The following is a 23,858-nucleotide window of genomic DNA, read 5'->3' on the forward strand; positions in this document are numbered from 1 at the left end:
TGCATATCTTAGTTGGCAACAGTAACCTCACCTACCTTGCAGAATTATAGTGACAATGAAGCAAGGAGAAAAGAACCTGTACTGCTTGCCTTCTGCCAGCTCTGTTGTTACTACTATTAAGTAAATAGATAAGAACCACATAGTAAATATTACCAAGCAATTCCAGGAGACATGGGAACTCACAATTATCTCCACCATCACAAAGCCTCTATAACGTGTTGATTTCTTACTTGATTAGAAGATTATAAGGTTAGGTTTATATCCCACCAAATATCTCAGTGTTACTCATGCAGCTTTCTAAGCGTAAAAATAGCGATTATCAGTTTAATGTGTCCAGAACAGGAAATGCTAGAGAAAATGAATAATAAACTCTCTCTCTCTCTCCAGTTGCATCACCCTTCACAAGGATTTCGCTTTGGAACTGTCCGAGAAAGCAGTGCTGAAGATTATTTCAAGCAAAGCTTTCCCGATATGCATGAGTACATGAAGAGGTACAATGTGCCTGCAACTCCAGATGGAGTGGCGTACCTGAAGTAAGTGTGCACTGTGTGCTCAATGAACATTCTATGTGACCTCTACTGGGTACGACTGGAGCCCCAAAACTCTTGAGAAAGCCAATCTATATCCCTAAATCAGATTTTCCATCTTGTATGTTACTAAAATGCTTGCCATTATGATGGATGGAGGGATGGGAAGATGAGGTGTTTTGCATATTATGGAAATATTAGCACATGGAAAAATACTGCCCTTGCAGAATCACAGTCCAGAGGCATTGTGCCCTCACTAAATATTTCAGTACTGTCATTCCCCCTCCCCACGCACATATATGCATATCCCTTTAAAATATCTCAATATCCAAGGCAGTTCAAAGAATAACATAGATCAGACTAAAATTTCCAGTATTGGAAGGGAAGAGGTCATTTCTTCCAGTTCCTGCTTTCTGCTGCCACCTTCCAGTTTGCCCTTCATGCCATTCCAGAGCCAGTTTAGTATAGTGGTTAAGTGTGCGGACTCTTAACTGGGAGAATCGGGTTTGATTTCCCACTCCTCCACTTGCACCTGCTGGAATGGCCTTGGGTTAGCCATAGCTATTACAAGAGTTGTCCTTGAAAGGGCAGCTGCTGTGAGAGCCCTCTCAGCCCCACCCGCCTCACAGGGTGTTTGTTGTGGGGGGAGAAGATACAAAAGATTGTAAACCGTTCTGAGTCTCCGATTCAGAGAGAAGGGCAGGGTATAAATCTGCAGTCTTCTTCTCTTCTTCTTCTTCCCAAGGTTCCCATATCCCCCAGGAGCATCATTTTAGGGAGATCAATGTGCTTCAGTGGGAGGGAGGCAGGGAAGTTCTACCCTGCTGCTGGAATTGTCTTCCATAAGCATAAAATGTAGCCTGGATACAATCCATGATCCCCCAGGAGTTTAGACTATAATCTAAATTATAATCTAAATTTAGACATGGGAAAAGCAAGAACAGAGGAAGGAAAGTAAGAGACATGGGCCATGCTATTTGCGAATGTTTCCTCTTTGCCATTGCAACCTATACTACCTTTGACCCCTTTGCTGTTCCTGAGGGTCCCAGGCAGGAATAAAATTTGGCAGTGGACTTGAAATCCTTAAGTTTGGCTGTAATGAGCAGAGTATTTTTAGCCTTTGGGAGATAGATCAATACAATCTTAGTTTATTTATTTCCCTGTGAATGGTTTATCTGTGTATGTGTTTCAGCTAGGATGAATGTTTTAGCATTTACAAGGCACATTAATTTCAATTCAGAGGGATGAAATGGCCTTTTAAAACCATCAGATAAATACAACAATTGGTTATTATGCTCTCTGACATTATCCTTCTACTCTATTTATTATTTGGATTGGAATGCTGGTGGCAATCAAAGATTCAGGGATCGCTTTAGAACAGGCTATATTCACATGCATAGTAGCTCACACTTAGCAATGAATCCTCCTCACTACCTGGGCCGGTTCACCCACTAGGCAAACTAGGCTGTTGCCTAGGGCGCCAAAAGGGAGGAACACTGAATTGGGCTTCCCCCCTCCTGGTGTCCAAGACAACCACCTAGTTTGCCTCCCTCCCCCTGCCGCCACCACCTTCCTCCCTTCTGCTGTGCTCCTGCCCACCCCCGAGAAGCTCGCCCTGCTGCTGCTACCTCCAGCTCCTTCTCTGCCGCCACACTCCAGCTCACCCCTGAGAAGCATGCCCTGCTGCCACCACCAACTCCCTCTCTTCCACCATACTCCCGTCCACCTCACAAGAAGCTTGCCCTGCCATCGCCAGCTCCCTCTCTTCTGCCACTCTCCCCCCCTCCCCCGCACGCTTACCACTACGACACTGAGCCATACCAGCCTTGAAGTCTGTGTGTGTTTTGAAGAGACTGCTGGACGAAGCTTCTCCCCCCTCACTTCTGCTTCCGGAAAGGAGAGGGGAGAAGTTTCCTCCACGGGTCTCTGCAGACACATGCAGACCTTGAAGCTGGTATGGCTCAGCGTTGTCGTGGTAAGCATGGGGGGGCATGGGGGTACCTGCCTGGGACACCATGTGCCCTTGGGTCAACACTGCCCACTACCAATCGGTTCACAGAAGCCCCACAGACAGGGATAGACCATGTAAAATGTTTGTTATTATCCCCGGCCACATGAATTGACAGATCCAGGGCTTTTTTGTAGCAGGAACTCCTTTGCATATTAGGCTACACCCCCCTGATGTAGCCAGTCCTCCAAGAGCTTACAGTAGGGTCTGTAAGAAGAGCCCTGTAAGCTCTGGGAGGATTGCATATTAGGCTTTGCATATTAGGCTACACTCCGCTGATGTAGCCTAGTATGCAAAGGAGTTCCTGCTACAAAAAAAAGCCCTGGACAGATTCTTAAATCTTCTCATGCAAATACTGGATCAGCTATAGGGACATTAAAATGTCCTTTCATAACATCCTGTTCATAACATGGAACAAGCACAAAAACAATGAGGATATGTTATGTAAATTAATGGGAAAGGTATGAGTAGTGTTTCCCTAGCTGTAGTTACAGCACTCCAAACTGACTCTAAATAAGAAGTGAAATTCCACTGTAATTGAAGTCAGCTTTTAAAACTCAGAGAAGCCACCAGAAACTGAGCACATAACTGTGAACCTGAAGTCCTTTACGTCAACTCAACAAGAAACATGGGTTACTATATTGTGCTGTGAAATGATCCATGCTCTACAACTCTCCTCAAAGAATCCTGGGAAATGTAGTCTGGTGAGCTGAAAATGCACTTAGAGATCTCTCTCTCTCTCTCTCTCTCTCTCTCTCTCTCTCTCTCACACACACACACACACACACACAATGTTTCCTAGAACTCCCCAGAGAGAAAATGATGGGGAAATCAGCTTAATTATGTAATATACATCTATACCATTATGCTTGACTCTTCCATCTGCCAGCTCACATTCAGTGCTGCTCTTTGCAATAATATAGCTATCTCCGAGGAACTGCTTTCTGTGAATATGCAAACAATAGAGACAACTACTGACTTTGTGTTCTGCTTATAACAAATGCATAAGGTTATCCAGCTTGCTTTGACTGGCAGCTGTTCTCCAGGGTGCAAAGCAAAAATCTTTCCTCGTTCTGCTCCCCCACCATCTTGTCTAATTGATGAAACCAGAGGTGGAGTGTGGATGTTCTCAACAGAAAGCATGGCAGCTCTCCTAAGCACATTTACTGGCGAGTAAGCCCTACTGAGCTAAATGGGGCTTAATTTTGAGTAAACATGGTCCTTCCTTCAAAGACTGTAAAATCCCCAGAAACATCTCATTGGACTGTTCTGGAAACCAAATGCTGGATTAACTAGCTATTTGGTCTGATCCCACCAAGTGATTCTTCTGTCCCTATGTGTCAATCCTTTGTTTGCATGACACGCTTCTGTTTACTGACATAAATTAGATTTCTGTTTGATTTTGTGCTCTGTTGGTAGCAAAAGCTTCCTGAGGACTAGGTCAAATAGATTCAGAATTTCCATCCGGAAACAATACAAATTCTGTACAAATGAGTACAGCTGCATCGGTTCTTGTTCATTTTCCAAGGGGAGTTGTTCGATTTTGTACTTTGATTTCAGGCACGATCCAGAGATACTCGATGCCTTCATCATGGATAAAGCGCTCCTGGATTATGAGGTATCAATAGATGCAGACTGCAAACTTTTGACCGTTGGGAAACCATTTGCTATTGAAGGTACGAATAAGCTCCTACATGTAAATCTGTGTCTCAGTAAGCCTTTCTTGTGGATCTCATTTGCCTTTATAAGCAGTTGCTGCTCAAGAAATCAAACTGCATATTATACTTGAAAATAATTTATTTTTTCCTTCAGAACGCTGATAAATAAGCAATGAAATCTCTGTCTGTTCTGCATTTTGGGATACTATAGCTTAACAAAGACGTATGTCCTACAGGAGAAAATGGTTTGTATATTCATTTGGCATAGTGGCTAGGAGCGGTTAAGAGCAGAGGACTCTAATCAGAAGAACTGGGTTTGATTCCCCACTCCTCCCCCATGCAGCCAGCTGGGTGACCTTGGGCCAGTCACAGTTCTCTCAGAGCTTTCTCAACCCCACCTGTCTCACATGGTGTCTGTTGTGGGGAGCGGAGGGGGAGGCAATTGTAAGCCTCTCCGAGACTCCTTTGGGTAGTGAAGGGTGGGTAAAACCAAATCAAACCTTCTCCTCTTCCACCCTGAAAACCAAGCTTTGGGGAATCCCTGGCAATATGACTCCATGGCCATTCCTGAAGGGTGTTAGTGACTGTATCACTCACATGTGTGAAAACAAACATGGTCATCCTGAAGGAGTAGAACACAATGATTTTTGCTCCTTTTAACTCTGGACTTGAATGAATACGGAAGACTTTTCTTCCCTCTTCCAGACCCTGCAGAGCACAGCGAGAGACTGACAGAGGTGTAAGCAAGTGAGTAGCAGCTACTGTCCCCCTGTGCTCTGTTGATCCATGCTCATTCATTCACCTGGGTGTGCAAGACCAGTTCTAGGTTTTGAGGGGTGGAGCTTTGAGCCCCCCTTCCCTTCTTTCACCCACCCCCAGCTCTTCACACATGCCCTCCTTCCCTTCCCTCCACCCACAGGCCTCCCACCTACCTGTGTATATTTGCCTTACCCATGTGTGAGCTTGCCCACTGCCCATGCTGACTGCTGCCATGGTGAGTGTAGCTGGGAGCATGGTGGAGTGCTAGCAAATAAGTGAGTAGAGGGACAAAAGCAGTCAGCCCTGCCAGAAGCCCTGGGCCCTGGCAGCTGCCCCACCTCAGGCTATGCTAACACCAGCCCTGTGAGTAAGCATGCAGCAGCAAGGAGTGCAGATGCTCACCTGATCCTCTCCCTCTAAGCAGCAGCAGGAGCAATTGTGCTATCAGAACCCTTTTTCATGAACAATGTTGTCCAGCTGTGGGAGAAAGAGGAGGAGTCATGCATTCATCAAAAGAGGCAGGAGCAGGGGCATAACCAGGATTTTAAAAGTGGGGGGGTTAGAATGTTGGGGCACCTTTTCCCATCCATGGTGGGGCTTGCCACTTCTCAGAAGCTTTCTGGGGGGCACTTCCGGTTTTGAGACATGGAGGATTGAGGTGCTTCTCACTAGAGGAGCAGACCAGAGCCTCTGTTCTGGGCAGAGAAGACGATCCTAATGCCTGCTGCCTTCTTCTCCCAGGCAGGGAGAAGCCCAAGACGTGCATATTAAATTCTGAGGAGATTTACTTTGGCTGACAAGGAATTCCAGTGGGGTTCCTTTTTGGCTTTGAAGGGTCCCCGGAGAAGGATTGCATTCCAACATCCACAGAGGACTTCTGAGATCATTAAATTGACTTAAATTCATCAGGATTCAAAGCTTCTTTGGAACTGAATAACGTCTACTTTTGAAGAGAACGGTTTTAAAAGGATCGCAATTTTAAAGATAAAAGATCTTTATCTATCACTCCGGGACTAAAATAAGACTTATTTGAAATAAAGATAAAGGTCTGGATCCAACTATGTTATGTTAAAGTAAGGAAGATAAAGGAGGGGATAAATTTGGGACTAATGAACTTGGAGAAATAAGGTTAAAAGAAGGAAAACAACTGTTGTTTTGCATACCTGTGGTCGGGCTCAACAACCCCCTCCTAAAACAGATCTGCGTACTTGTGGGATGTCACAGGAAATGATGTTACAGAATTAACGCGAGACTTCTCAACCATCGAGAATGAGACTTTGTGGCAAGAAAGGAAGGAAGTGGCCATTAAGAGAAGGGAAAACTGCAAGCCTTCTAGCCCTCTCTGGAACGATGAATCATAGAGAAGTACTGGCGGCCATTAAAAGAAGGTCAAAAGTTTAAAAAAAATTTAAAAAATAAACAAGACTTTAAAAATAGTGGAGCCGGCAGATATCACCATTAAAAGGTGAGATCTATTGGACTATATGTTTTGATTCAATTTTGGCGCACTTTAGGAGAAAAAGGGAAAAAAATTAAAAGGGAATAGAAAAGCCTCAGACACCATTTTGAAGAAAATAAAACTTCAAAAAAATAATAGGAGCCTCTGAGAACGGTGATTTTAAGCTCATCTAAAAGGGCATGTCTTTATAAGACTGTGATATTAAAAATTAATTTGATGAGCTCAACTTTTGAGCCTATTTCAGCAATAGGCAGACAGTGATGTCTGTGAACATAGCAGGAGCAAAGTAGTTTCGTACAAGGGCTAGGACACTTGAAGAAGCAAAAATGTCTAAATGGCAGGAGGCAATAGAGGCCATGGAGGCAAGACTGGTAAAAGTAATAAAGGATTCAATAACAGAGAGTAAGAAAGAATTAAAAAAAAGACATTGAATCCAGTCCAGAGGTGATTAAAAAAGAATTTACAAAAGAAATTGAAGATCTCAGAAAAGACTCCCAAGCAGCGTTAAAGAAAGTGCAGGAGGTTGAAGAGAAGGTGAAAGACCAAGACTCAAGAATTGACACAGTGGATTCCACTATAAAAAAAATGCAGGAGAAAGCAGTGCTACAAGACTGTAAACTAATGGAAAATCAGATTCATCTGAGAGGGGTGCCTGAATCTATTGAGACTGATTTAAGGACATACATAATAAAAATCATTGCTGAGTTTTTGGGGGATGACCCTGATGAAACTAGTTATTTTTACAACTATATTTACAGGGTTAATTCAGAGTATGCCAGAAAAAACAAACTACCAAGAGATGTGGTTGTAAGATTTGTGACAAGAGACATGGTGGGAAAGATTCTAAGTAAACAACTTGAAAATGCATTGGAGGTGGATGGTAGTAGTGTAAGAATCATGAAAGAATTGCCAAGGAAAGTTATAAATGACAGGAGATTATACAAAAAATTGACTGAAAAGCTGAGAGAAAATGAAATAAGATACAGATGGATACTTTCAGAGGGTTTAAGTTTTGAACATAAAGGGAAGAGATTTACAATTACAAGCACCCAGGAAATGACGAAGTTCTTGGATGAACATAAGGAGTTTGTGGGTACAGACTAAAAATAGAAAATCATGATGGATTACAAATTAATATATTGAAATGTAAATGGACTTAATTCACCACAAAAAAGAAAGGCAACGTTTCATTGGATTGGGAAACAAAAATGTAATATAATTTGCCTACAAGAAGTACACATTAAAAAAATGGATTATAAATTTTTATGGAATAAACAACTGGGTGTGGAATTCTGTTCATTAGCTAAGGAGAAAAAAAGGGGAGTTGTATTCTATGTTAAACAAGAATTGGACCCAAAATTGATTTTCAAGGATGATGATGGCAGATATATTGCAGTGGAAGTGATGTTGAACTACAAAAGAACTTTGTTATTGGGATTGTATGCCCCAAATGGAGCAAAAGACTCTTTTTTAAGGACATTATGCAACAATTAGACCAAGTACATATGAGCAAATCATGCTAATGGGGAATTTTAATGGAACAGTTAAAAATATTTTGGACAGATCTGGGGAAAAAAATAATGATGGAAAATTACCAAAGTCATTTTTTGAGTTAGTAAAACAAGAAAGTCTGGAAGATATATGGAGGAAATTTAACCCTAAAGAACGTGATTATACTTTCTTTTCAGCAAGGCATAATTCTTTCTCAAGAATTGATATGCTATGGAGTACAAAAAATCTTGGACTTATAACGAAAAAAATAGAGATTTTTCCTAAAGTAGGGGCAGACCACAATCCATTAATGTGGTCTACAAAACCCGTGAAAAAGACTCTAAGATGGCGGATAAATGAAGATTTGCTACAGAAAAAGGAAGTAGAGGTGTCTCTGGAAAAGGAGACCAAGTCTTTCTTTCAAATAAATGAAAAAGAGGACATTCAATTTCCAACTGTGTGGGACGCATATAAAGCGGTAATGAGAGGTATTTTAATTACACTGAACAATAAAGACAAAAGAGCCAAAGACAAGCTAATGTTGGATAGTCAGAAAGAGATTGGGAAAAAGGAGAAGGAGCTTAAAAAGAGACCTGGGAAAAAGAAAATTGTAAGGGAGATTACAATATTACAAAGTCAGCTGAGCCAATTGTTAAACAAAGAAGTGGAATGGAATTTAAAAGGACTTCAACAGAAATCTTTTGAAGGAGCTAATAAACCTGGAAAATATTTGGCCTGGCAAATGAAGAAAAATAGGGAGAATAAAATTATTAACAAAATTGTATCGGGAGGTAAGGACATTGTTGACCAGGAAGGAATCAAAAGAGAATTCTATAAATACTACGCTAAGTTGTTTAAAGGTCAAAAGATGGACAAGGGAAAAATTGACGTATATCTACAGAAAATTAAAGTAAATCCCCTAACAGAAAATATGGAGACGGTACTAAATGAACCAATTGAAAGAGGAAAAGTAGAGGCGGCAATTAATTCAATGAAATTAGGGAAAGCACCTGATCCAGATGGTTTTACAGCAAAATTTTATGAAATGCTTGTGGAGGCATTATCACCAAAACTTCAGAAATTGATGAATATTATAAGAACAGATGGGGAAATACCTAATACATGGAAGGAAGCAGTAATTTCGTTGATACCAAAAGAAGACAGAGACGCCACGAATGTAAAAAACTGCAGATCAATTTCATTACTTAACAATGACTATAAAATATATGCTCGAATTCTAGCAGAACGCCTTAAACAGCATTTGAACAATTTTATTAAAGAAGAGCAAGCAGGATTTCTTCCCAGGAGGCAAATTAGAGATAATATCAGAACAGTTATAGACATTGTTGAATATTATGAGAAACATCCTGAAAACGAAGTAGCATTATTCTTTGCAGATGCAGAGCAAGCTTTCGATAATGTGCATTGGGATTTTATGTTTGCAGTGATGGAGAAACTGAGATTGGGAGAAGATTTTATAAGAATGGTGAAGGCGATATTTACTGAACAACAAGCAAGGCTCTGTATAAATGCAGATTTGACGGAAAAAATGATAATTAGTAAAGGAACAAGACAAGGTTGCCCTCTATCTCCATTGATATTTATAATGACTTTAGAGGTTTTGCTTATGCAAATTCAGGAAGATAAAGAGATAGAGGGACTGAAATTGAGAGGTTTTTCTTATAAATACAGAGCAGTTGCAGATGAAGTAATGTTTATAAATGAAAATTCACTCATATAACACCATTGTTGCTTTGTAAGATACAAGAGTATGGAGAACTGGCAGGTTTTTACATAAACAAAGAAAAATCAAAAATATTGTGCAAAAATATGTCAAAGAGTAAACAGAAAGAACTACAAAATTTAACAGAATGTGAAGTTACTTCTAAAGTAAAATATTTAGGTGTGGAAATCACAACAAAAATATTGATTTGTACAAAAATAATTATGAGAAGCTTTGGCGTAAGATTGATGGAGATTTGATAAAATGGAACAAGTTGAATTTGTCTTTACTGGGCAGAATTTCCACAATTAAAATAAATGTCTTACCAAGAATTATGTTCCTGTTTCAAACAATTCCAATAGTGAAAGATAATAAACAATTTAGCAAATGGCAAAGGAAAATTTCAGAATTTGTATGGGCCGGGAAAAAACCAAGAATTAAAATGAAAATTTTGATTGATGCAAAAGAAAGGGGAGGTTTAAAGTTGTATCATGATGCAGTACGCCTGGTGTGGATCAAGGAATGGATGACGTTATTAAATAGAAAACTACTAGTACTAGAAGGTCATGGAAATGTTTTTGGTTGGCATGCATATATGTGTTATGCGAAAAGTAAGATGGACGGTTTTTTCACACATCACTATATACGAAGCAATTTGTTAAATACATGGTTAAATATAAAAAATATGGAGATGAAAGGAAACTGCTTTGGATTGTGCCAACAGAAGTAATAAAATTATGTTATGATATCAATGAAGAGAAATGGCTATCATACAAACAATTGTTAAAAAATACATGGAGGGAAGGTGGAATTAAAATCGGCTGAAGAATTACAATATAAATATAACTGGTTTCAATTGCAACAGATCAAGAGTTTGCTTGAACAGGACATTAAAAATGATGGAATAAGACAAGAACAAACAGAACTGGAGAGAGTGCTGTTTGGTGATAACGAAAAATTGATTTCAAGAATTTATAAACTATTGTTGAAATGGTCTACGGAAGATGAAGTAGTCAAATGATAAAATGGGCGATAAATATAAATAAAGAAATACAGATGGAGTCATGGGAGTATTTATGGAAGAACTCTATGAAGATATCGACATGTTATAACATTAAAGAAAATTGTTTCAAAATGTTATATAGGTACATGACACCTAAGAAATTGGCAAAAATGAACAATCAGGTGTCAGACAGATGTTGGAAATGTAAAAAGCACGAAGGATCTTTCTACCATATGTGGTGGACTTGAGAAAAGGCAAAACAATTTTGGCAAATGATTCAGCAAGAGATTTCAAAAATTTGGGGTTATAATATTAAGAAGGCACCAGACATTTTTTTGTTGGGATTATAAATGGAATAATTTCCGAAACAAGATACAACGATAATTTGGTACATGCTTTCAGCTGCAAGTACATTATATGCACAGATGTGGAAGCAGGATAAACTACCAGAAAAGTGGGACTGGACTTTAAAAGTTATGCATTGGAGTGAAATGGACAAGCTCACAAGAATCTTAAAAGAAAATGATTTAGAGAAGTTTAAAAACGAATGGGGAAAATTTCAAGTAAATGTTGAAAAACAATGGAAGGTTAAAGGATATTTGGCAATTTTTGACAATAGCTGAACTTTAGAGGAAGTATACATGGGCTATGGTCAAAAAGCGGGAATATAATTTCTTTTTAATTTTCTTTTGATAAGGACTAAAGGATTATAATGAAGATGAATTATAATTATTATATATGGTTTTTTCTTTCTATTTTCTTGCTGTAATTTTTTTTATGAAGATTCTTTATTTGAAAAAATTACCTTTTAGTTTTAGCAATTTACTTAAAATACACTGTTGGAGGTCAAAAAAGGGGGGAGGGAGAAGAAAAATTTAATGTTTTTGAATGAACTTTTAATAATAGTTGATGAGTATTATTGCAAAATATTACAGGATAATAAAATTGTTATAAACAAAAAAGAAGCTTTCTGGGGCAGGAGCAAAAACTGGAGGCTCTGAAAGTGGCCAAGTTGAGGCAGCCAACCCGAAAACTTTGGAGTCAAAAAGGGACTGCACCTTGCGTGCAAGCAGGGGGGTTTCCTTCTACCTCCCTCTCCCCCACCCTGGCACTTGGCAGCCAGCAGCTCCCTCCTCTCTGCCTGCTGCTTTGGCTGCTGCAGGGCACTGTGCTGTGCTCAGCTCTCCTGGCTACAGGAGATGATACTTTGCCTGCTCAGGAAAAGGATGAAAAACCTTGGAGGGCCCCCTGGAAGCTGAGGCAGTGCCCCCACAGCCCGCTCCCATGTCTATGGGCGTAGGCCAGAGGGCTCAATCCCTTTGGGGACCCAATCATCCTGCCATTGCTACCCTTTGGAGAGAAAGAGAGTGTTTTCAGCCTCTTCTATATGTAAGCAGGTCAGGGCTCAGTGGTGTTTGGTCATAAGAACATAAGACAAGCCATGTTGGATCAGGTCAATGGCCCATCCAGTCCAACACTCTGTGTCAGACAGTGGCCAAAAAAAATTAATTTATCTATCTATCTATCTATCTATCTATCTATCTATCTATCTATCTATCTATCTATCTATCTATCTATCTATCCATCCATCCATCCATCCACACACACACTGTGGCTAATCGCCACTGATGGACCTCTGCTCCATATTTTTATCTAACCCCCTCTTGAAGCTGTCTATGCTTGTAGCCGCCACCACCTCCTGTGGCAGTGAATTCCACATGTTAATCACCCTTTGGGTGAAGAAGTACTTCCTGGGGTCCTGTGTTTCCTGACTGATAAATGCTGATCCTGCTGAAACACTGAAAGGGAATGCATTTTCAAGAATAACCACACTTCCCTTAAACTTTAGAATACCCATCTGTCCCCACCCATGGAGCTTAGAACCCCAAGATTCATTCCTCTTTCTTGCACAAAGCTTCTGCTCTTGCTGCTTCCATGCTGGCAGTGCAGATTTGCTTCCTAAATTGAGTCTTCCCCCCCCTCCCCCCGCAAGACTTTTCCCAAGCAGCCTTTCTGACTTTTCCATCCAATCAGCACCTTGAGTTGAAGATCTAATTTCCAGTCCACAGCTTCCAAACCGTACTGTATTGAGGCTGGCATCAAAGTAACTTGGAGCCCAGCTTACCAGCAGCATCTTACACTCTGGAATACATTAGCAGCTGTCTGCCTCTTAGACTCTTTCTCTCTCTCTTTCTCTCTCTCTCTCTCTCTCTCTCTCTGGCAATGGCAAAAAGAACTGGGTCCTCCAAAGACTTTGAGCGTTCCCACCTCTTTTGATGAATATGCTGGGTAGTTCCTCTTCCTCCTCCTGCAACTGTGAAGGGTGATAAGAAATTATTGGCGTCCCTTTTTTTCTTACTACCCCCACTATCAGGAGCAATCTGTCAGTGCTCTGCACCCCACTGACTGCTGTGGGAGGCCAGGCATGTTTCAGATCTAGATAAATGAAGCTGAGAAGAGTCCAGAATTCCAAAAGCACTGTGACCTGGGTTGACAGTTCTAGGTTGGGAAATACCCAGGATGGAGCCTAGGTGGATGGGGCTTGGGGAGGGGAGAGACCTCAGCAGGATACACTGCCATAGACCCCACCCTCCAAAGCAGCCATTTTCTCCAGGGGCGCTGATCTCTGCAGTCTGGAGATCAGTTGTGATAGCAGGAGAGCTCCAGGCTCCACCTGGAGGTTGGCCACCCTAATTGCGACCTAACCAGACAGGAGAAGATGTCATATAAAACTCTCCTTTCCCAATGGCGCCTTTCTCAGATTGCCGTATGGCTTCCCATTGCAGGTTCTGTGTCTTTGCTCCCACGTTTGATTTACAGCTTTAAATATCAGCTTTGACTTCACGGTTGACTTTGCTACTTTTTCTTCACTGTTGAATTTAATCACAGCCCACACATTAGTGTTTGCACAACACTGGAAGTGAAAGGACATTCCTGAAGTACATGAGCGGTTAGATAAGATAAAGGAGGTTTCTCTTATGATGAAATTGACACAAATGAAACTTTCAAAGAGTTAAGGTCGAGATGGTTAAAATAGTTGTGTTTCTAGTTTTGGAGAAAATAGTAAAACTTTCTCCATGCTATTTTCCCAACTTGGAATGCCTTGGAGAACCACTGAGTGCTTCTCTAGGGAAAGTTACATGTAGCTGCTCAGCAGACATCAGTTCCCCAATAATAAGGGGTTTTTTGTAGCAGGAACTCCTTTGCATATTAGGCCACACACCCCTGATGTAGCCAATCCTCCAAAAGCTTACAGGGCTCTTAGTACAGGGCCTACTGTAAGCTCCAGGAGGATTGGCTACATCAAGGGTGTGTGACCTAATGTGCAAAGGAGTTCCTGCTACAAAAAAAGCCCTGCCAATAATCAAATAATGGTTTCCTGGGTCATTTCAGGTTGGACAAGCAGCACATGGAAAGGAAGGCTTGATCACCATTTCCACAAGTGCCACAGTCCTGACCCAAATTCAGGCTACAAACATCCAGAAATTAAGTTCAAAGCATGGAACTCCTGAAGCACATCCAATTGAGAGGACCCATGGCAAGCACGTGAGGCAACAAGAACTTGAAATTACCCCAAGCAGTGCACACTGTGTTTATCAATTGACTGTTAACTTGCAGGGAAGGGATACTTTTATGTTTTATCTTCCCACGGATCTCCTACTTATAGTAGAAGAGCTGCCAATCAAGTACCTTCTGCTACATTTGGACAGGCGGTTATGGGAGGATGGAAAGAGGGTGCATTCTGAATCTCTGCACATAAGTTCTTTTTATGGTTGCCAAATCTAGATTCGCAGTGATTCTTCAGCCTGCCCTATTTTTGGTAGATCAGATTTCCTGTCTCTTCTCGACAGAGCTGGACTTTTAACTTTCTATACCCAGACTAGCCATTTCCTCTCGATGTGTGCACTTAGCTGATTACAACGGGCAAGGCCCTAGAGCGGGCCAGCTCAGCTTGCTAAATATAGCTTCCTGTGTACGTACATGTAAACACCACAACTTTGCCTCATTTCTGAGTTGTGTAACATGACACTGGGGCTGCCGACCTCCTGCCACTTTCCAGCGTGGCGCTTGCAAAACAGAAGAGTTCAGCGCCTGGCGTAGTGGGCTTCCGTTCCACAAAACAGTCATGAATCTGCATGTGCTAAATGGGCGATTATACAAGCAATTAGCAATCTCCCGCTGGCAAATTGCAGAGTTGTTTGTGAATTCACCCACTTAATAGGCACAAAAGCTTTAAAAAAAACTGGTGCAAACCTGATGTTGCCTTTCTCTTATCATGGGAAGCAATTCCCAAAAGATGATGCAATACTTCACCAAATTTTGAATGCAAAATGCTAGTAAAGTTGCCATCTCACTCTGCTTCTTGTTTGTGTGTGTGTCCAAAAACAGGGGAAGGGTAGAAGTGTGTGCCTTCAGGTAAGGAAGACAGCCACATCTGTTGGAATATTTTCCAAAGGCCGCATTGCTTCCCTCCAACACTTTCTTAGGATTGTACCCTCAGGAGTGGATAAAACAGGAGATGCAATTTGCTGACCATCTTTCCCCTTCTGCATAGCCAACTTTGTGGGGTGAAGCTACAATTAGGGTTGCCAGTTCTGGTTTGGGAAATACCTGGTGATTTTAGGAGTGGAGCCTGGGGAGTGTAGGACTTGGGCCGGGGAGAGACCTCAGAGGGATATACTGCCATTGAGTCCAGCTTCCAAAGCAGCCATTTTCAACAGGGGAAATGAGACCAGGAGACCAGTTGTTGTAATTCCAAGAGATCTCCAGCCACCACCAGAAAATGGGAAACTCTAAGCAACAATGCCACCATAGGGGCCAAAACAGGTGTGACACAGGATAACTGTGATTGCATTGCCCAGTATTTTAACTTAAAAAGCAGTTTCAAGAGGCCACTAGCGTCAGGGCTTTTTTTTGTAGTAGGAACTCCTTTGCATATTAGGCCACACACCCCTGATGTAGCCAGTCTTCCTGGAGCTTAGAGTAGGCCCTGTACTAAGAGCCCTGTAAACTCTTGGAGAATTGGCTACATTAGGGGTATGTGGCCTAATATGCAAAGGAGTTCCTGCTACAAAAAAAAGCTCTGGTTATCCTTATCTAGATCCTCCTCCAGAGTTGCTATGGGCAAGTCTCTGTTCTCTTGCAAAGAGCTTTCCCCCTCAGACTTTAAGCCACTCAAGTATTACAGTTTTGGTGATACAATTGTGTATCAAGAGACAATCCTCTCAATATGTATGATCAACACTGAGTCTGAACAGGGTGACACATTTTTACACAACAGAGGCCAGATTTAAGGCAGGAGTTTCTGTTTTGAAGATCTGGTAGTCTATTATTTCCCTTTAATGCCAAAATTAAGATACACATTCAGAGGGTCACACTGAGTTAAACAGATGATGCTGGAATTATATGATCTTCCTGCTGGAGAATGCAGCATCTAAATATTCTAATTCATTTATGCAGCCACAAAACCAGTCTCAGGAGATGCTAGGTCAGAAAGCAAATTCTAAATTGGATTTGCCCTAATTCAGTTTGGGCTTCAGCTGGCAATCACCTTTCAAGAAATATGTAGACAAAGCTGAAAAGAATTCAGAAAAACATAGGAAGCAGGTTTTGGGCAGGAAGTTTGGGAAATCAGACACATTTAATGTTGAGAAGCAAGTATGTCAATGTCTGTGTAGAAGAATGAAATTCCCTGTTGCTAATTAGGCCAATGATGGCCAACTGATGCCCCATAGCCCAAATCTAGATCTTGAAACAATCCAGCAATTAATTCCTGCAAGAGGATGGTGAAAAGGGATTTCTTGAGAATGCCTTTCAGCTACTGTGATTACAGTGACTTCTCTTTCCCTAGGGTATGGTATTGGCCTTCCTCCAAACTCTCCACTAACTTCAAACATCTCCGAATTTATAAGCCAGTATAAGTCCCATGGCTTCATGGACGTTTTGCATGACAAGTGGTACAAGGTGGTGCCGTGTGGGAAAAGGAGCTTTGCTGTGACAGAGGTAAGAGATATCCTGCAGTCATTGATCAGACTACATCTTGAGTGCTGATGTTTGCCAACCTCCCTGGAAGAAAATGTCAGGAAACTTGGCAGGGGGGAGGAGGCAGTTCTAATATAAAGAAAGCTGTGGCTTGCAAAATATTGCAGAAAAGAGTGGTGGTGGTGGGATCAAGGGATGTATTTCTGCCAATTTTGTTGGAGCAACTATTGCCAGAAGCAGTTAAAGTGCCAACAGTGGCCAAGGGTGGCCAAGTGCCAAGGGTGGTCATGCAGGAGGCGGAGTTCCTACTTTTCATATATATGTATGTGTGTATATATGTGTGTGTGTTTGTATATATGTGTGTGTGTATAGATATGTGTGTGTATGTATGTGTTTGTGCATATATATAGATGTGTGTGTATACACATACATACACGTGGATACCTGAATAGTATAAACAGAGGCACAGTGCTGGGGATGGGAGGGGGCATAAGCACTCTCTGGCAGGGGCTCCAAGCTACTTTCTGCCCACTTCCCTCCCCCCACCCTTCACCCCCCACACACAAAATATGACTCCTGGAACTTACCCTGCAATTGATATATAGTTCCAAAGGCATAAGGGCACTTGTAATTCTTCAGGCAGGAAAGGAAAGGAAAGGTCCCCTGTGCAAGCACTAGTCATTTCCGACTCGGGGTTGACGTTGCTTTCACAACCGTTTTCACGGCAGACTTTTTACGGGATGGTTTACCATTGCCTTCCCCAGTCATCTTTGCTTTCCCTCCAGCAAGCTGGGTACTCATTTTACCAACCTCGGAAGGATGGAAGGCTAAGTCAACCTGAGCCAACTACCTGAAAACCCAGCTTCCACTGAGGATCGAACTCAAGTTGTGAGCAAAGCTTAGGACTGCAGTACTGCACCAAGGGGACAGCAATTTCTCTTAGTTTTTCTTTCCCATTACAGATGCCCACTTTGTCTCGGTGCAGCTTCTGAGGATCTGCTGACCTTCTGAGTACAAACTTGCGGGGGGGGGCGGTCAGTGGACTGCAGTGGGAAGGGGAAGTAGGAAAGCCTTGCTGTGCCAAGCTCACAGCTGGTCGGGCTAGCAAAGCTGCAGTGCATCTGTCCTGGCATGCCTAGCATCCCAGGGCCAGTTCCAGATTTTATTTATTTATTTATTTATTTATTTATTTATTTATATTGGGATTTATACCCCGCCCTTCGCACCGAAGTGTCTCAGGGCGGCTTACAACATGATAATACAAATACTACAATTTAAAACACTTACAAGTAAAATTAAAACCATAAATTAATAAAAGCAAGATAGATAAAAACCGGCGGTCTACAGATGCATTTTGTTCCATCCAAAAGATTTCCTTGTCAGTCAGTATTATAGGCCTGCCGGAAGAGGGCTGTCTTACAGGCCCTGCGGAACTGCCCTAGGTCCCGCAGGGCCCGCACCTCCTCCGGCAGCTGGTTCCACCAATAAGGTGCCGTTACTGAGAAGGCCCGATCCCTGGTGGATTTTAGACGGGCCTCCTTTGGCCCGGGGACTATCAGCAGGTTTTGTGAACCCGAGCGTAGTACTCTCTGGGGAACGTGTGGGGAAAGACGGTCCCTAAGGTAGACAGGTCCTAGGCCATATAGGGCTTTAAAGGTAATAACCAACACCTTGTACCGGACTCGGAATATTACTGGCAGCCAGTGCAGATCCCGGAGCCCCGGCCGAATGTGCTCCCGTCTTGGGAGCCCTAATAACAGCCGGGCAGCAGCGTTCTGCACCAACTGCAGTTTCCGGGTCCGGCACAAGGGTAGCCCCATGTAGAGGGCATTACAGTAGTCTAACCTCGAGGTGACCGTAGCATGAATCACTGTTGCCAGGTCGTCACGTTCCAGGAAGGGGGCCAACTGCTTCGCCCGCCGAAGGTGAAAAAACGCGGACTTGGCAGTGGCTGCTATCTGGGCCTCCATTGTCAGTGAAGGCTCCAACAGCACCCCCAGGCTCTTAACCCTGCCCGACGCTGTTAGTGGCGCGCCGTCAAAAACTGGCAGGGGGATTTCCCTTCCCGGGCCGCAGCGACCAAGGCACAGGACCTCTGTCTTCGCCGGATTCAGCTTCAGCCCGCTCAGCCTAAACCACCTAGCCACTGCCTGTAACGCTCGGTCCACTAGTCATTTCCGACTCGGACCCCAGACCCCAGACACTGATTGCCCAGGGCCTCCTTACACCACCACCGGGACTCCTATTGTGCCATTCTTCTAGCCAGGGCTTTTTTTTTTGTAGCAGGAACTCCTTTGCACATTAGGCCACACACCCCTGATGTAGCCAATCCTCCAAGAGCTTACAGCAGGCCCTGTAAGAAGAGCCCTGTAAACTCTAGGAGGATTAGCTACATCAGGGGTGTGTGACCTAATATGCAAAGGAGTTCCTGCTACCAAAAAGCCCTGCTTCCAGTACACAGAGAGAGAAAGAGAGAGAAACACCTGCCTGTGTGTCCTTCTTTCTTACTGACAGCATGTTCTTCCCCCAAGGGTGCTGGGTAGTATAGTATACGCAGCTGGGAAAACCACCACCATCTCTGCCAAGAGGACCACGATTGTATACTACCTTCATGTCCTTCCCTGGCAGCACACAGTTGTGAGGGGGTTCTGTGGCAGTGGGCCCTGCCAAAAACTCTGAGCCTAGCAGCTCCCCCACCTCAGAGAATGCTGCAGACCCTGTGCAATCTCTGTGAAAGCAATGGGTGTGCTTGCATTCCCAGCAGCTTACCCCAAGCAAACTGCACTCCAAGCTATCCAGAATCCATGTCAAGCCGATTAAACATGCCCGGAAGGAGGCTGCCTTTGAATAGAGCACGTTTGCAACAGGCGAACGGTCTCGTCTGTGACCTTTTGGTACTTTACATTTCGGAATGCCATCCTCTTGGATGAAATCCTGTTAAAAGAACCACTGGGCAATTGTACTCAATTACCGCAAGCACGGTTACAGGCAAGATTCACATTTTGCCAGGAAGAAAAGCTGGGCAGAGGAACACAGAATGGATGTCAGGGTTCGTTTTTAACGAGTGGCTTTAAAAGGTCAGAAAGAGAGAGCCCGGCAAGTTCTTCTCTCTCTCTTTTTTTAAGCAATTCTTGGCAACTGTGCAGTGAAAATGTAGAAATGGTGATTGTTTAGAACACTGGGACGGAATTGTGTTAAAACACTAAATCACAAAGAAGCAACCTTTGCTGGTTGTGCCTTGGGAGGGATAGTTCATCTGTACAAAAACAGAGACACCTAGTGGAGCCTTTGAGGGGTTGCACAAATAAAGCAGAATCCCTAGTACAAGGATGTGACACTGGCAAGCAAGATGGGGTTAATTCATGCCATAGTACTCCCCATTACTAGGTGTGGGTGTGGAAGCTGAAAAATGAAGAAAACTGACAGGAAGTACATTGATTCCTCTGAAATGTGGTGCTGGAGGAGAGTTTTACAGACACTGAGAACCACCGAAAAGACATAAGTGGTTTTCAGATCAAATCAAGCCAGAACTTCTCATAGAAGCTAAAATGAGCAGGCTGAGGCTACCATTCTTTGGTCACATTATTAGAGAACAAGAGTCACTGGGAAAGACAATAATGCTTGGAGAAGTTAGAGGCGGCAGGAAAAGAGGAAGACCCCAGAGCAGATGGAATTGACGCAATCAAGGAAGACATGGCCCCCGGTTTGCAAGGCCTGAGCAAGGCTGTTAACCTTTGGGAGGTAATTAGTTCATGGGGTGGCCATGAAACAGAAGTTGCTTGACTGCAGTCAGCATACAGGCACTCAGCAGCCCCTTCAAGAATAGCAAGATTTGGGTTTCAGCATGGTGTGGAATCCACTTTGCCACATGCATGTAGTGAGGCCCTCGTGATGCAGACATTTTATATATGAGGTTATGAAAAATAAGTAAATAAACAGTAGGACCAAAGAAGTGCAGGAAGGATGAAGTGAGAAGTAGTTGTAGCTGCCTTCACGCACAGTGCTGGAGACAGCGCTGGATTGGATTGTCCCCCACCAGGACTGTTTTTTTGCAGAAAAAGCCCAGCAGGAACTCATTTGCATATTAGGCCACACACCCAGGTGCCAACCAGTTGGAACTGCGTTCCTGCTCAAAGAAAGCCCTGTCCCCCGCACAGGAAAATCCAGTTGCAATCCTGAGCACAACAATGCCACAGTGTCCAACCGTACGGGTATGTATGTAGCCTGTTACAATTCAAACATAACCAAGAGACAATTCACAACAGCTGCAAATGGCCACTTTTCTGGGTTTGCAAAGCTAGTTAACACCTTGCAATGGCTGAGGGTCCCTGCGTTTTGTTAACCTAGTTCAAGCCAATGATGACTTAGGCATCCCAAATCCTTGTCCAGCCCTGGGGTGGGGATGGGGGGGTGGGGATTGTGTCAGACCGCTTTGAAGAATTCTAGTTATGCTGGAAAGATGCTGCCACTTTATCTGCTGGTGCTTTAAATCATTGTTTTAGACAGGTGATCAAAACTCTGGGGTTAAGGTTAACCAAGGAGAGTCCTGATTCCTTTAGGAGCTTTTAAAAAATGGATTCATTGGGAGTTCATCTATGAAATTTTTTTTAAAAAAAATATTAGGTATTTTCTTCATTTGTACCCCATCTTTATCCCACAAGGGGCCAAAATTGGCTTACATTGTGTTCCTCTCCCCTCTTTGATCCTCACTCCTCCTTGAAGTTGTCTTATGACCATCTGATCCCTCTTCATGCATCCCTTGAGACTAACTGTATGTAGTGCCAGCCCTAGGGTGCATGGCACCCCAGGCAGGCTCCCTGCCCGGCACCCCACCCCATCGCCACCCCCTGCTGCCTCCCACCCTCCCTCCACAGCACTGTGCTCCTTCACCCTCCCCCCCTCCCCTCTCCCCCAAAGTGCAACAAGGCTGGGCCCTACCGGCTTTGAGGCAATTGGTATCTGCATATTCTTTGAAGCTTCAGGAGGCGGGTGGAGCATGGTGGAAGGGAAGGGAGGGGGCTGTCTGTGGCTGGTGGCAGCAGCAGCAGCAGGGGAGAAGAGGCAAACTAGGCAGTTGTCTTGGGCACCGGGAGGGGGGGGTCCAATTCAGCGCCCCCCTCCCGGAGCCCTTGGCAACCGCCTGGTTTGCCTAGTGGGCGAGCCAGCCCTGACTGTATGCATAATCAAGACTGGATCTCCAGATAGACAGACTGGCAAATGGATTAAGATCATGATTCTGGAGAAGGCAGTGGGGGTTACCTCTGTCTTCATGTAGCATGGGCCAGCCCTGCCACTAGGCAAACTAGACAATTGCCTAGGGTGCTGGCCTTCTGGGAGTGCTGAATTGGGTGCTCCCATGTGACTCGGTGATGTTATCAGTGCAAGAGGGGGCACCAGAAGTTAGCCTTGCCTAGGGTGATTGGAAACGTACCTGTACCTGATTGGAAACATCCCCCACCCCACCCCACCCCTGCTGCTTGCATCCTCAGAACCCATTAAATACACATATTGTTCTTATCTGGGGTTGCCAGCTTCCTAGTGGAGGCTGGAAATCCCCCCAAATAAGAGCTGATTTCCAGAAATCAGTTCTCCTTGAGAAAATGGCTGCTCTAGAAAGCAGGACTCCCTGACATTATGTCCTGCTGAGGTATCTTCCCTCCCCAAACTGCACCCTACTGAGGTTTCACCCCCAAATCTCCAAGAATTTCCTAACCCAGAGTTGGCAACCCTGGCTTCAAAGAGCCAGTTTGGTGTAGTGGTTAAGTGTGCGGACTCTTATCTGGGAGTACCAGGTTTGATTCCCCACTCCTCCACTTGCACCTGCTGGCATGGCCTTGGGTCAGCCATAGCTCTGGCAGAGGTTGTCCTTGAAAGAGCAGCTGCTGTGAGAGCCCTCTCCAGCCCCACCCACCTCACAGGGTGTCTGTTGTGGGGGAGGAAGGTAAAGGACATTGTGAGCCACTCTGAGACTCTTCGGAGTGGAGGGCGGGATATAAATCCAATATCTTCTTCTTCTTCTTCTGTCTACTGATTTCCTGCTCCTGCAGTGTACAGCAGCATGGGGGGGAGGCAATCTCAAAACACAGAGGACACAGATAACACACCCTTTGGCCAGCACCACAACCCTGGTCCATATCCAGGCAATCTTCATAGCTGTTTTTTGCAGCTATGGTACGATTCTGAGCAGAGTCACACCCTTCAAACTTTATGGAAATAAATGGACTTAGAAGGTTGCTCTGTTTAGGATTGCACTATACATCATACATGTGGGGATCCATTCCTGGACCTCAGCGTTACAATATCTTGTTCAGCTGTAGCAGCAATATAAAACAGCAGTTCCATGGCACCTAAAGAGGATCAAAATACATTTGAGCATAAGCTTCCATGAGGTGAAGCTCACTTCATGAGCTGCAGTCATTAGGCCGTGGCTTTTAACATCCACAATAAAGAGTGAGGGAGAGTTGTGGATATAAAATCATCAATCCACTGAACATACAATCCAGTATATCCGATGAAGTGAACTCTAACTCAAGAAAACATATGCTGGAATATATTTTGTTAGTCTTTGAAGGTGCCGTGAACTCCTGTTTTATTTTTCCTCATTGTTATGTGTAATTTGGCCCTTATTTTTCCTCATGTGTAAGAGGAAGCCCTCATCTCACCAATGATTACAACCTTTGTGTTCTATGGAGGCCTAAATTCAGAAACTGTCTTCCTCTGACCCATGATGGGGTTACAAAGAGAGGAGGCCATCACTTCTGAGGTGGTGGCGGGGCACCTGGCAAGCCACCCTTATGAACATGGGGCTCTAGATGAATCCTCAATCTGATCCAGCTGGACATTTTAGATGTCCTTAAATTTCAGGAGGCAGGGGTTAGAGTTTAACGACAGGATCTGGGAGATTTGAGTCCAAAATCCTACTTCTCCAAGGAAGTTGGCTGGGCAGTCTTTACCAGTCAGTTGATCTCAGCCTAACTTACCTCATAAGAGAGCGGTTATTAGGAAATAATGGAGGAGGGGAGAATGATGTTATAAGCTGCTTTAGATCCCCATTGAGGAGAAAAACAGGATATAAATATAACTATAATAATATTTTTAACACAGGGAATTCAATTTTTAAAGGACTATGTCATATAGGTCTCTCTGTACTTCATGTATCCTTGATCATACCTGCAGGATCGTCTCTCCCTATATGAGCCCCGAAGGCCATTACAATTGACCGGCCAACATCTTCTGACCATTCCTGGC

The 23,858-nt window shown here is 43.5% G+C and overlaps 1 protein-coding gene across 1 annotated transcript in view; it reads left to right on the plus strand.

Moving 5' to 3' along the window:
* GRIN3A (glutamate ionotropic receptor NMDA type subunit 3A) overlaps positions 1 to 23,858 on the plus strand; it is a 150,762-nt gene that overhangs the window by 108,191 nt on the left and 18,713 nt on the right. The window contains exons 4-6 of the mRNA XM_060237134.1: positions 388 to 533; positions 4,096 to 4,211; positions 16,480 to 16,631. Coding sequence (XP_060093117.1) covers positions 388 to 533; positions 4,096 to 4,211; positions 16,480 to 16,631 — 414 coding nt within the window. The remainder of the gene's footprint in view (positions 1 to 387; positions 534 to 4,095; positions 4,212 to 16,479; positions 16,632 to 23,858) is intronic.

The sequence above is a fragment of the Heteronotia binoei genome, chromosome 4 (genome assembly GCF_032191835.1).
Source record: "Heteronotia binoei isolate CCM8104 ecotype False Entrance Well chromosome 4, APGP_CSIRO_Hbin_v1, whole genome shotgun sequence".
In the NCBI taxonomy this organism is placed as follows: domain Eukaryota; kingdom Metazoa; phylum Chordata; class Lepidosauria; order Squamata; family Gekkonidae; genus Heteronotia; species Heteronotia binoei.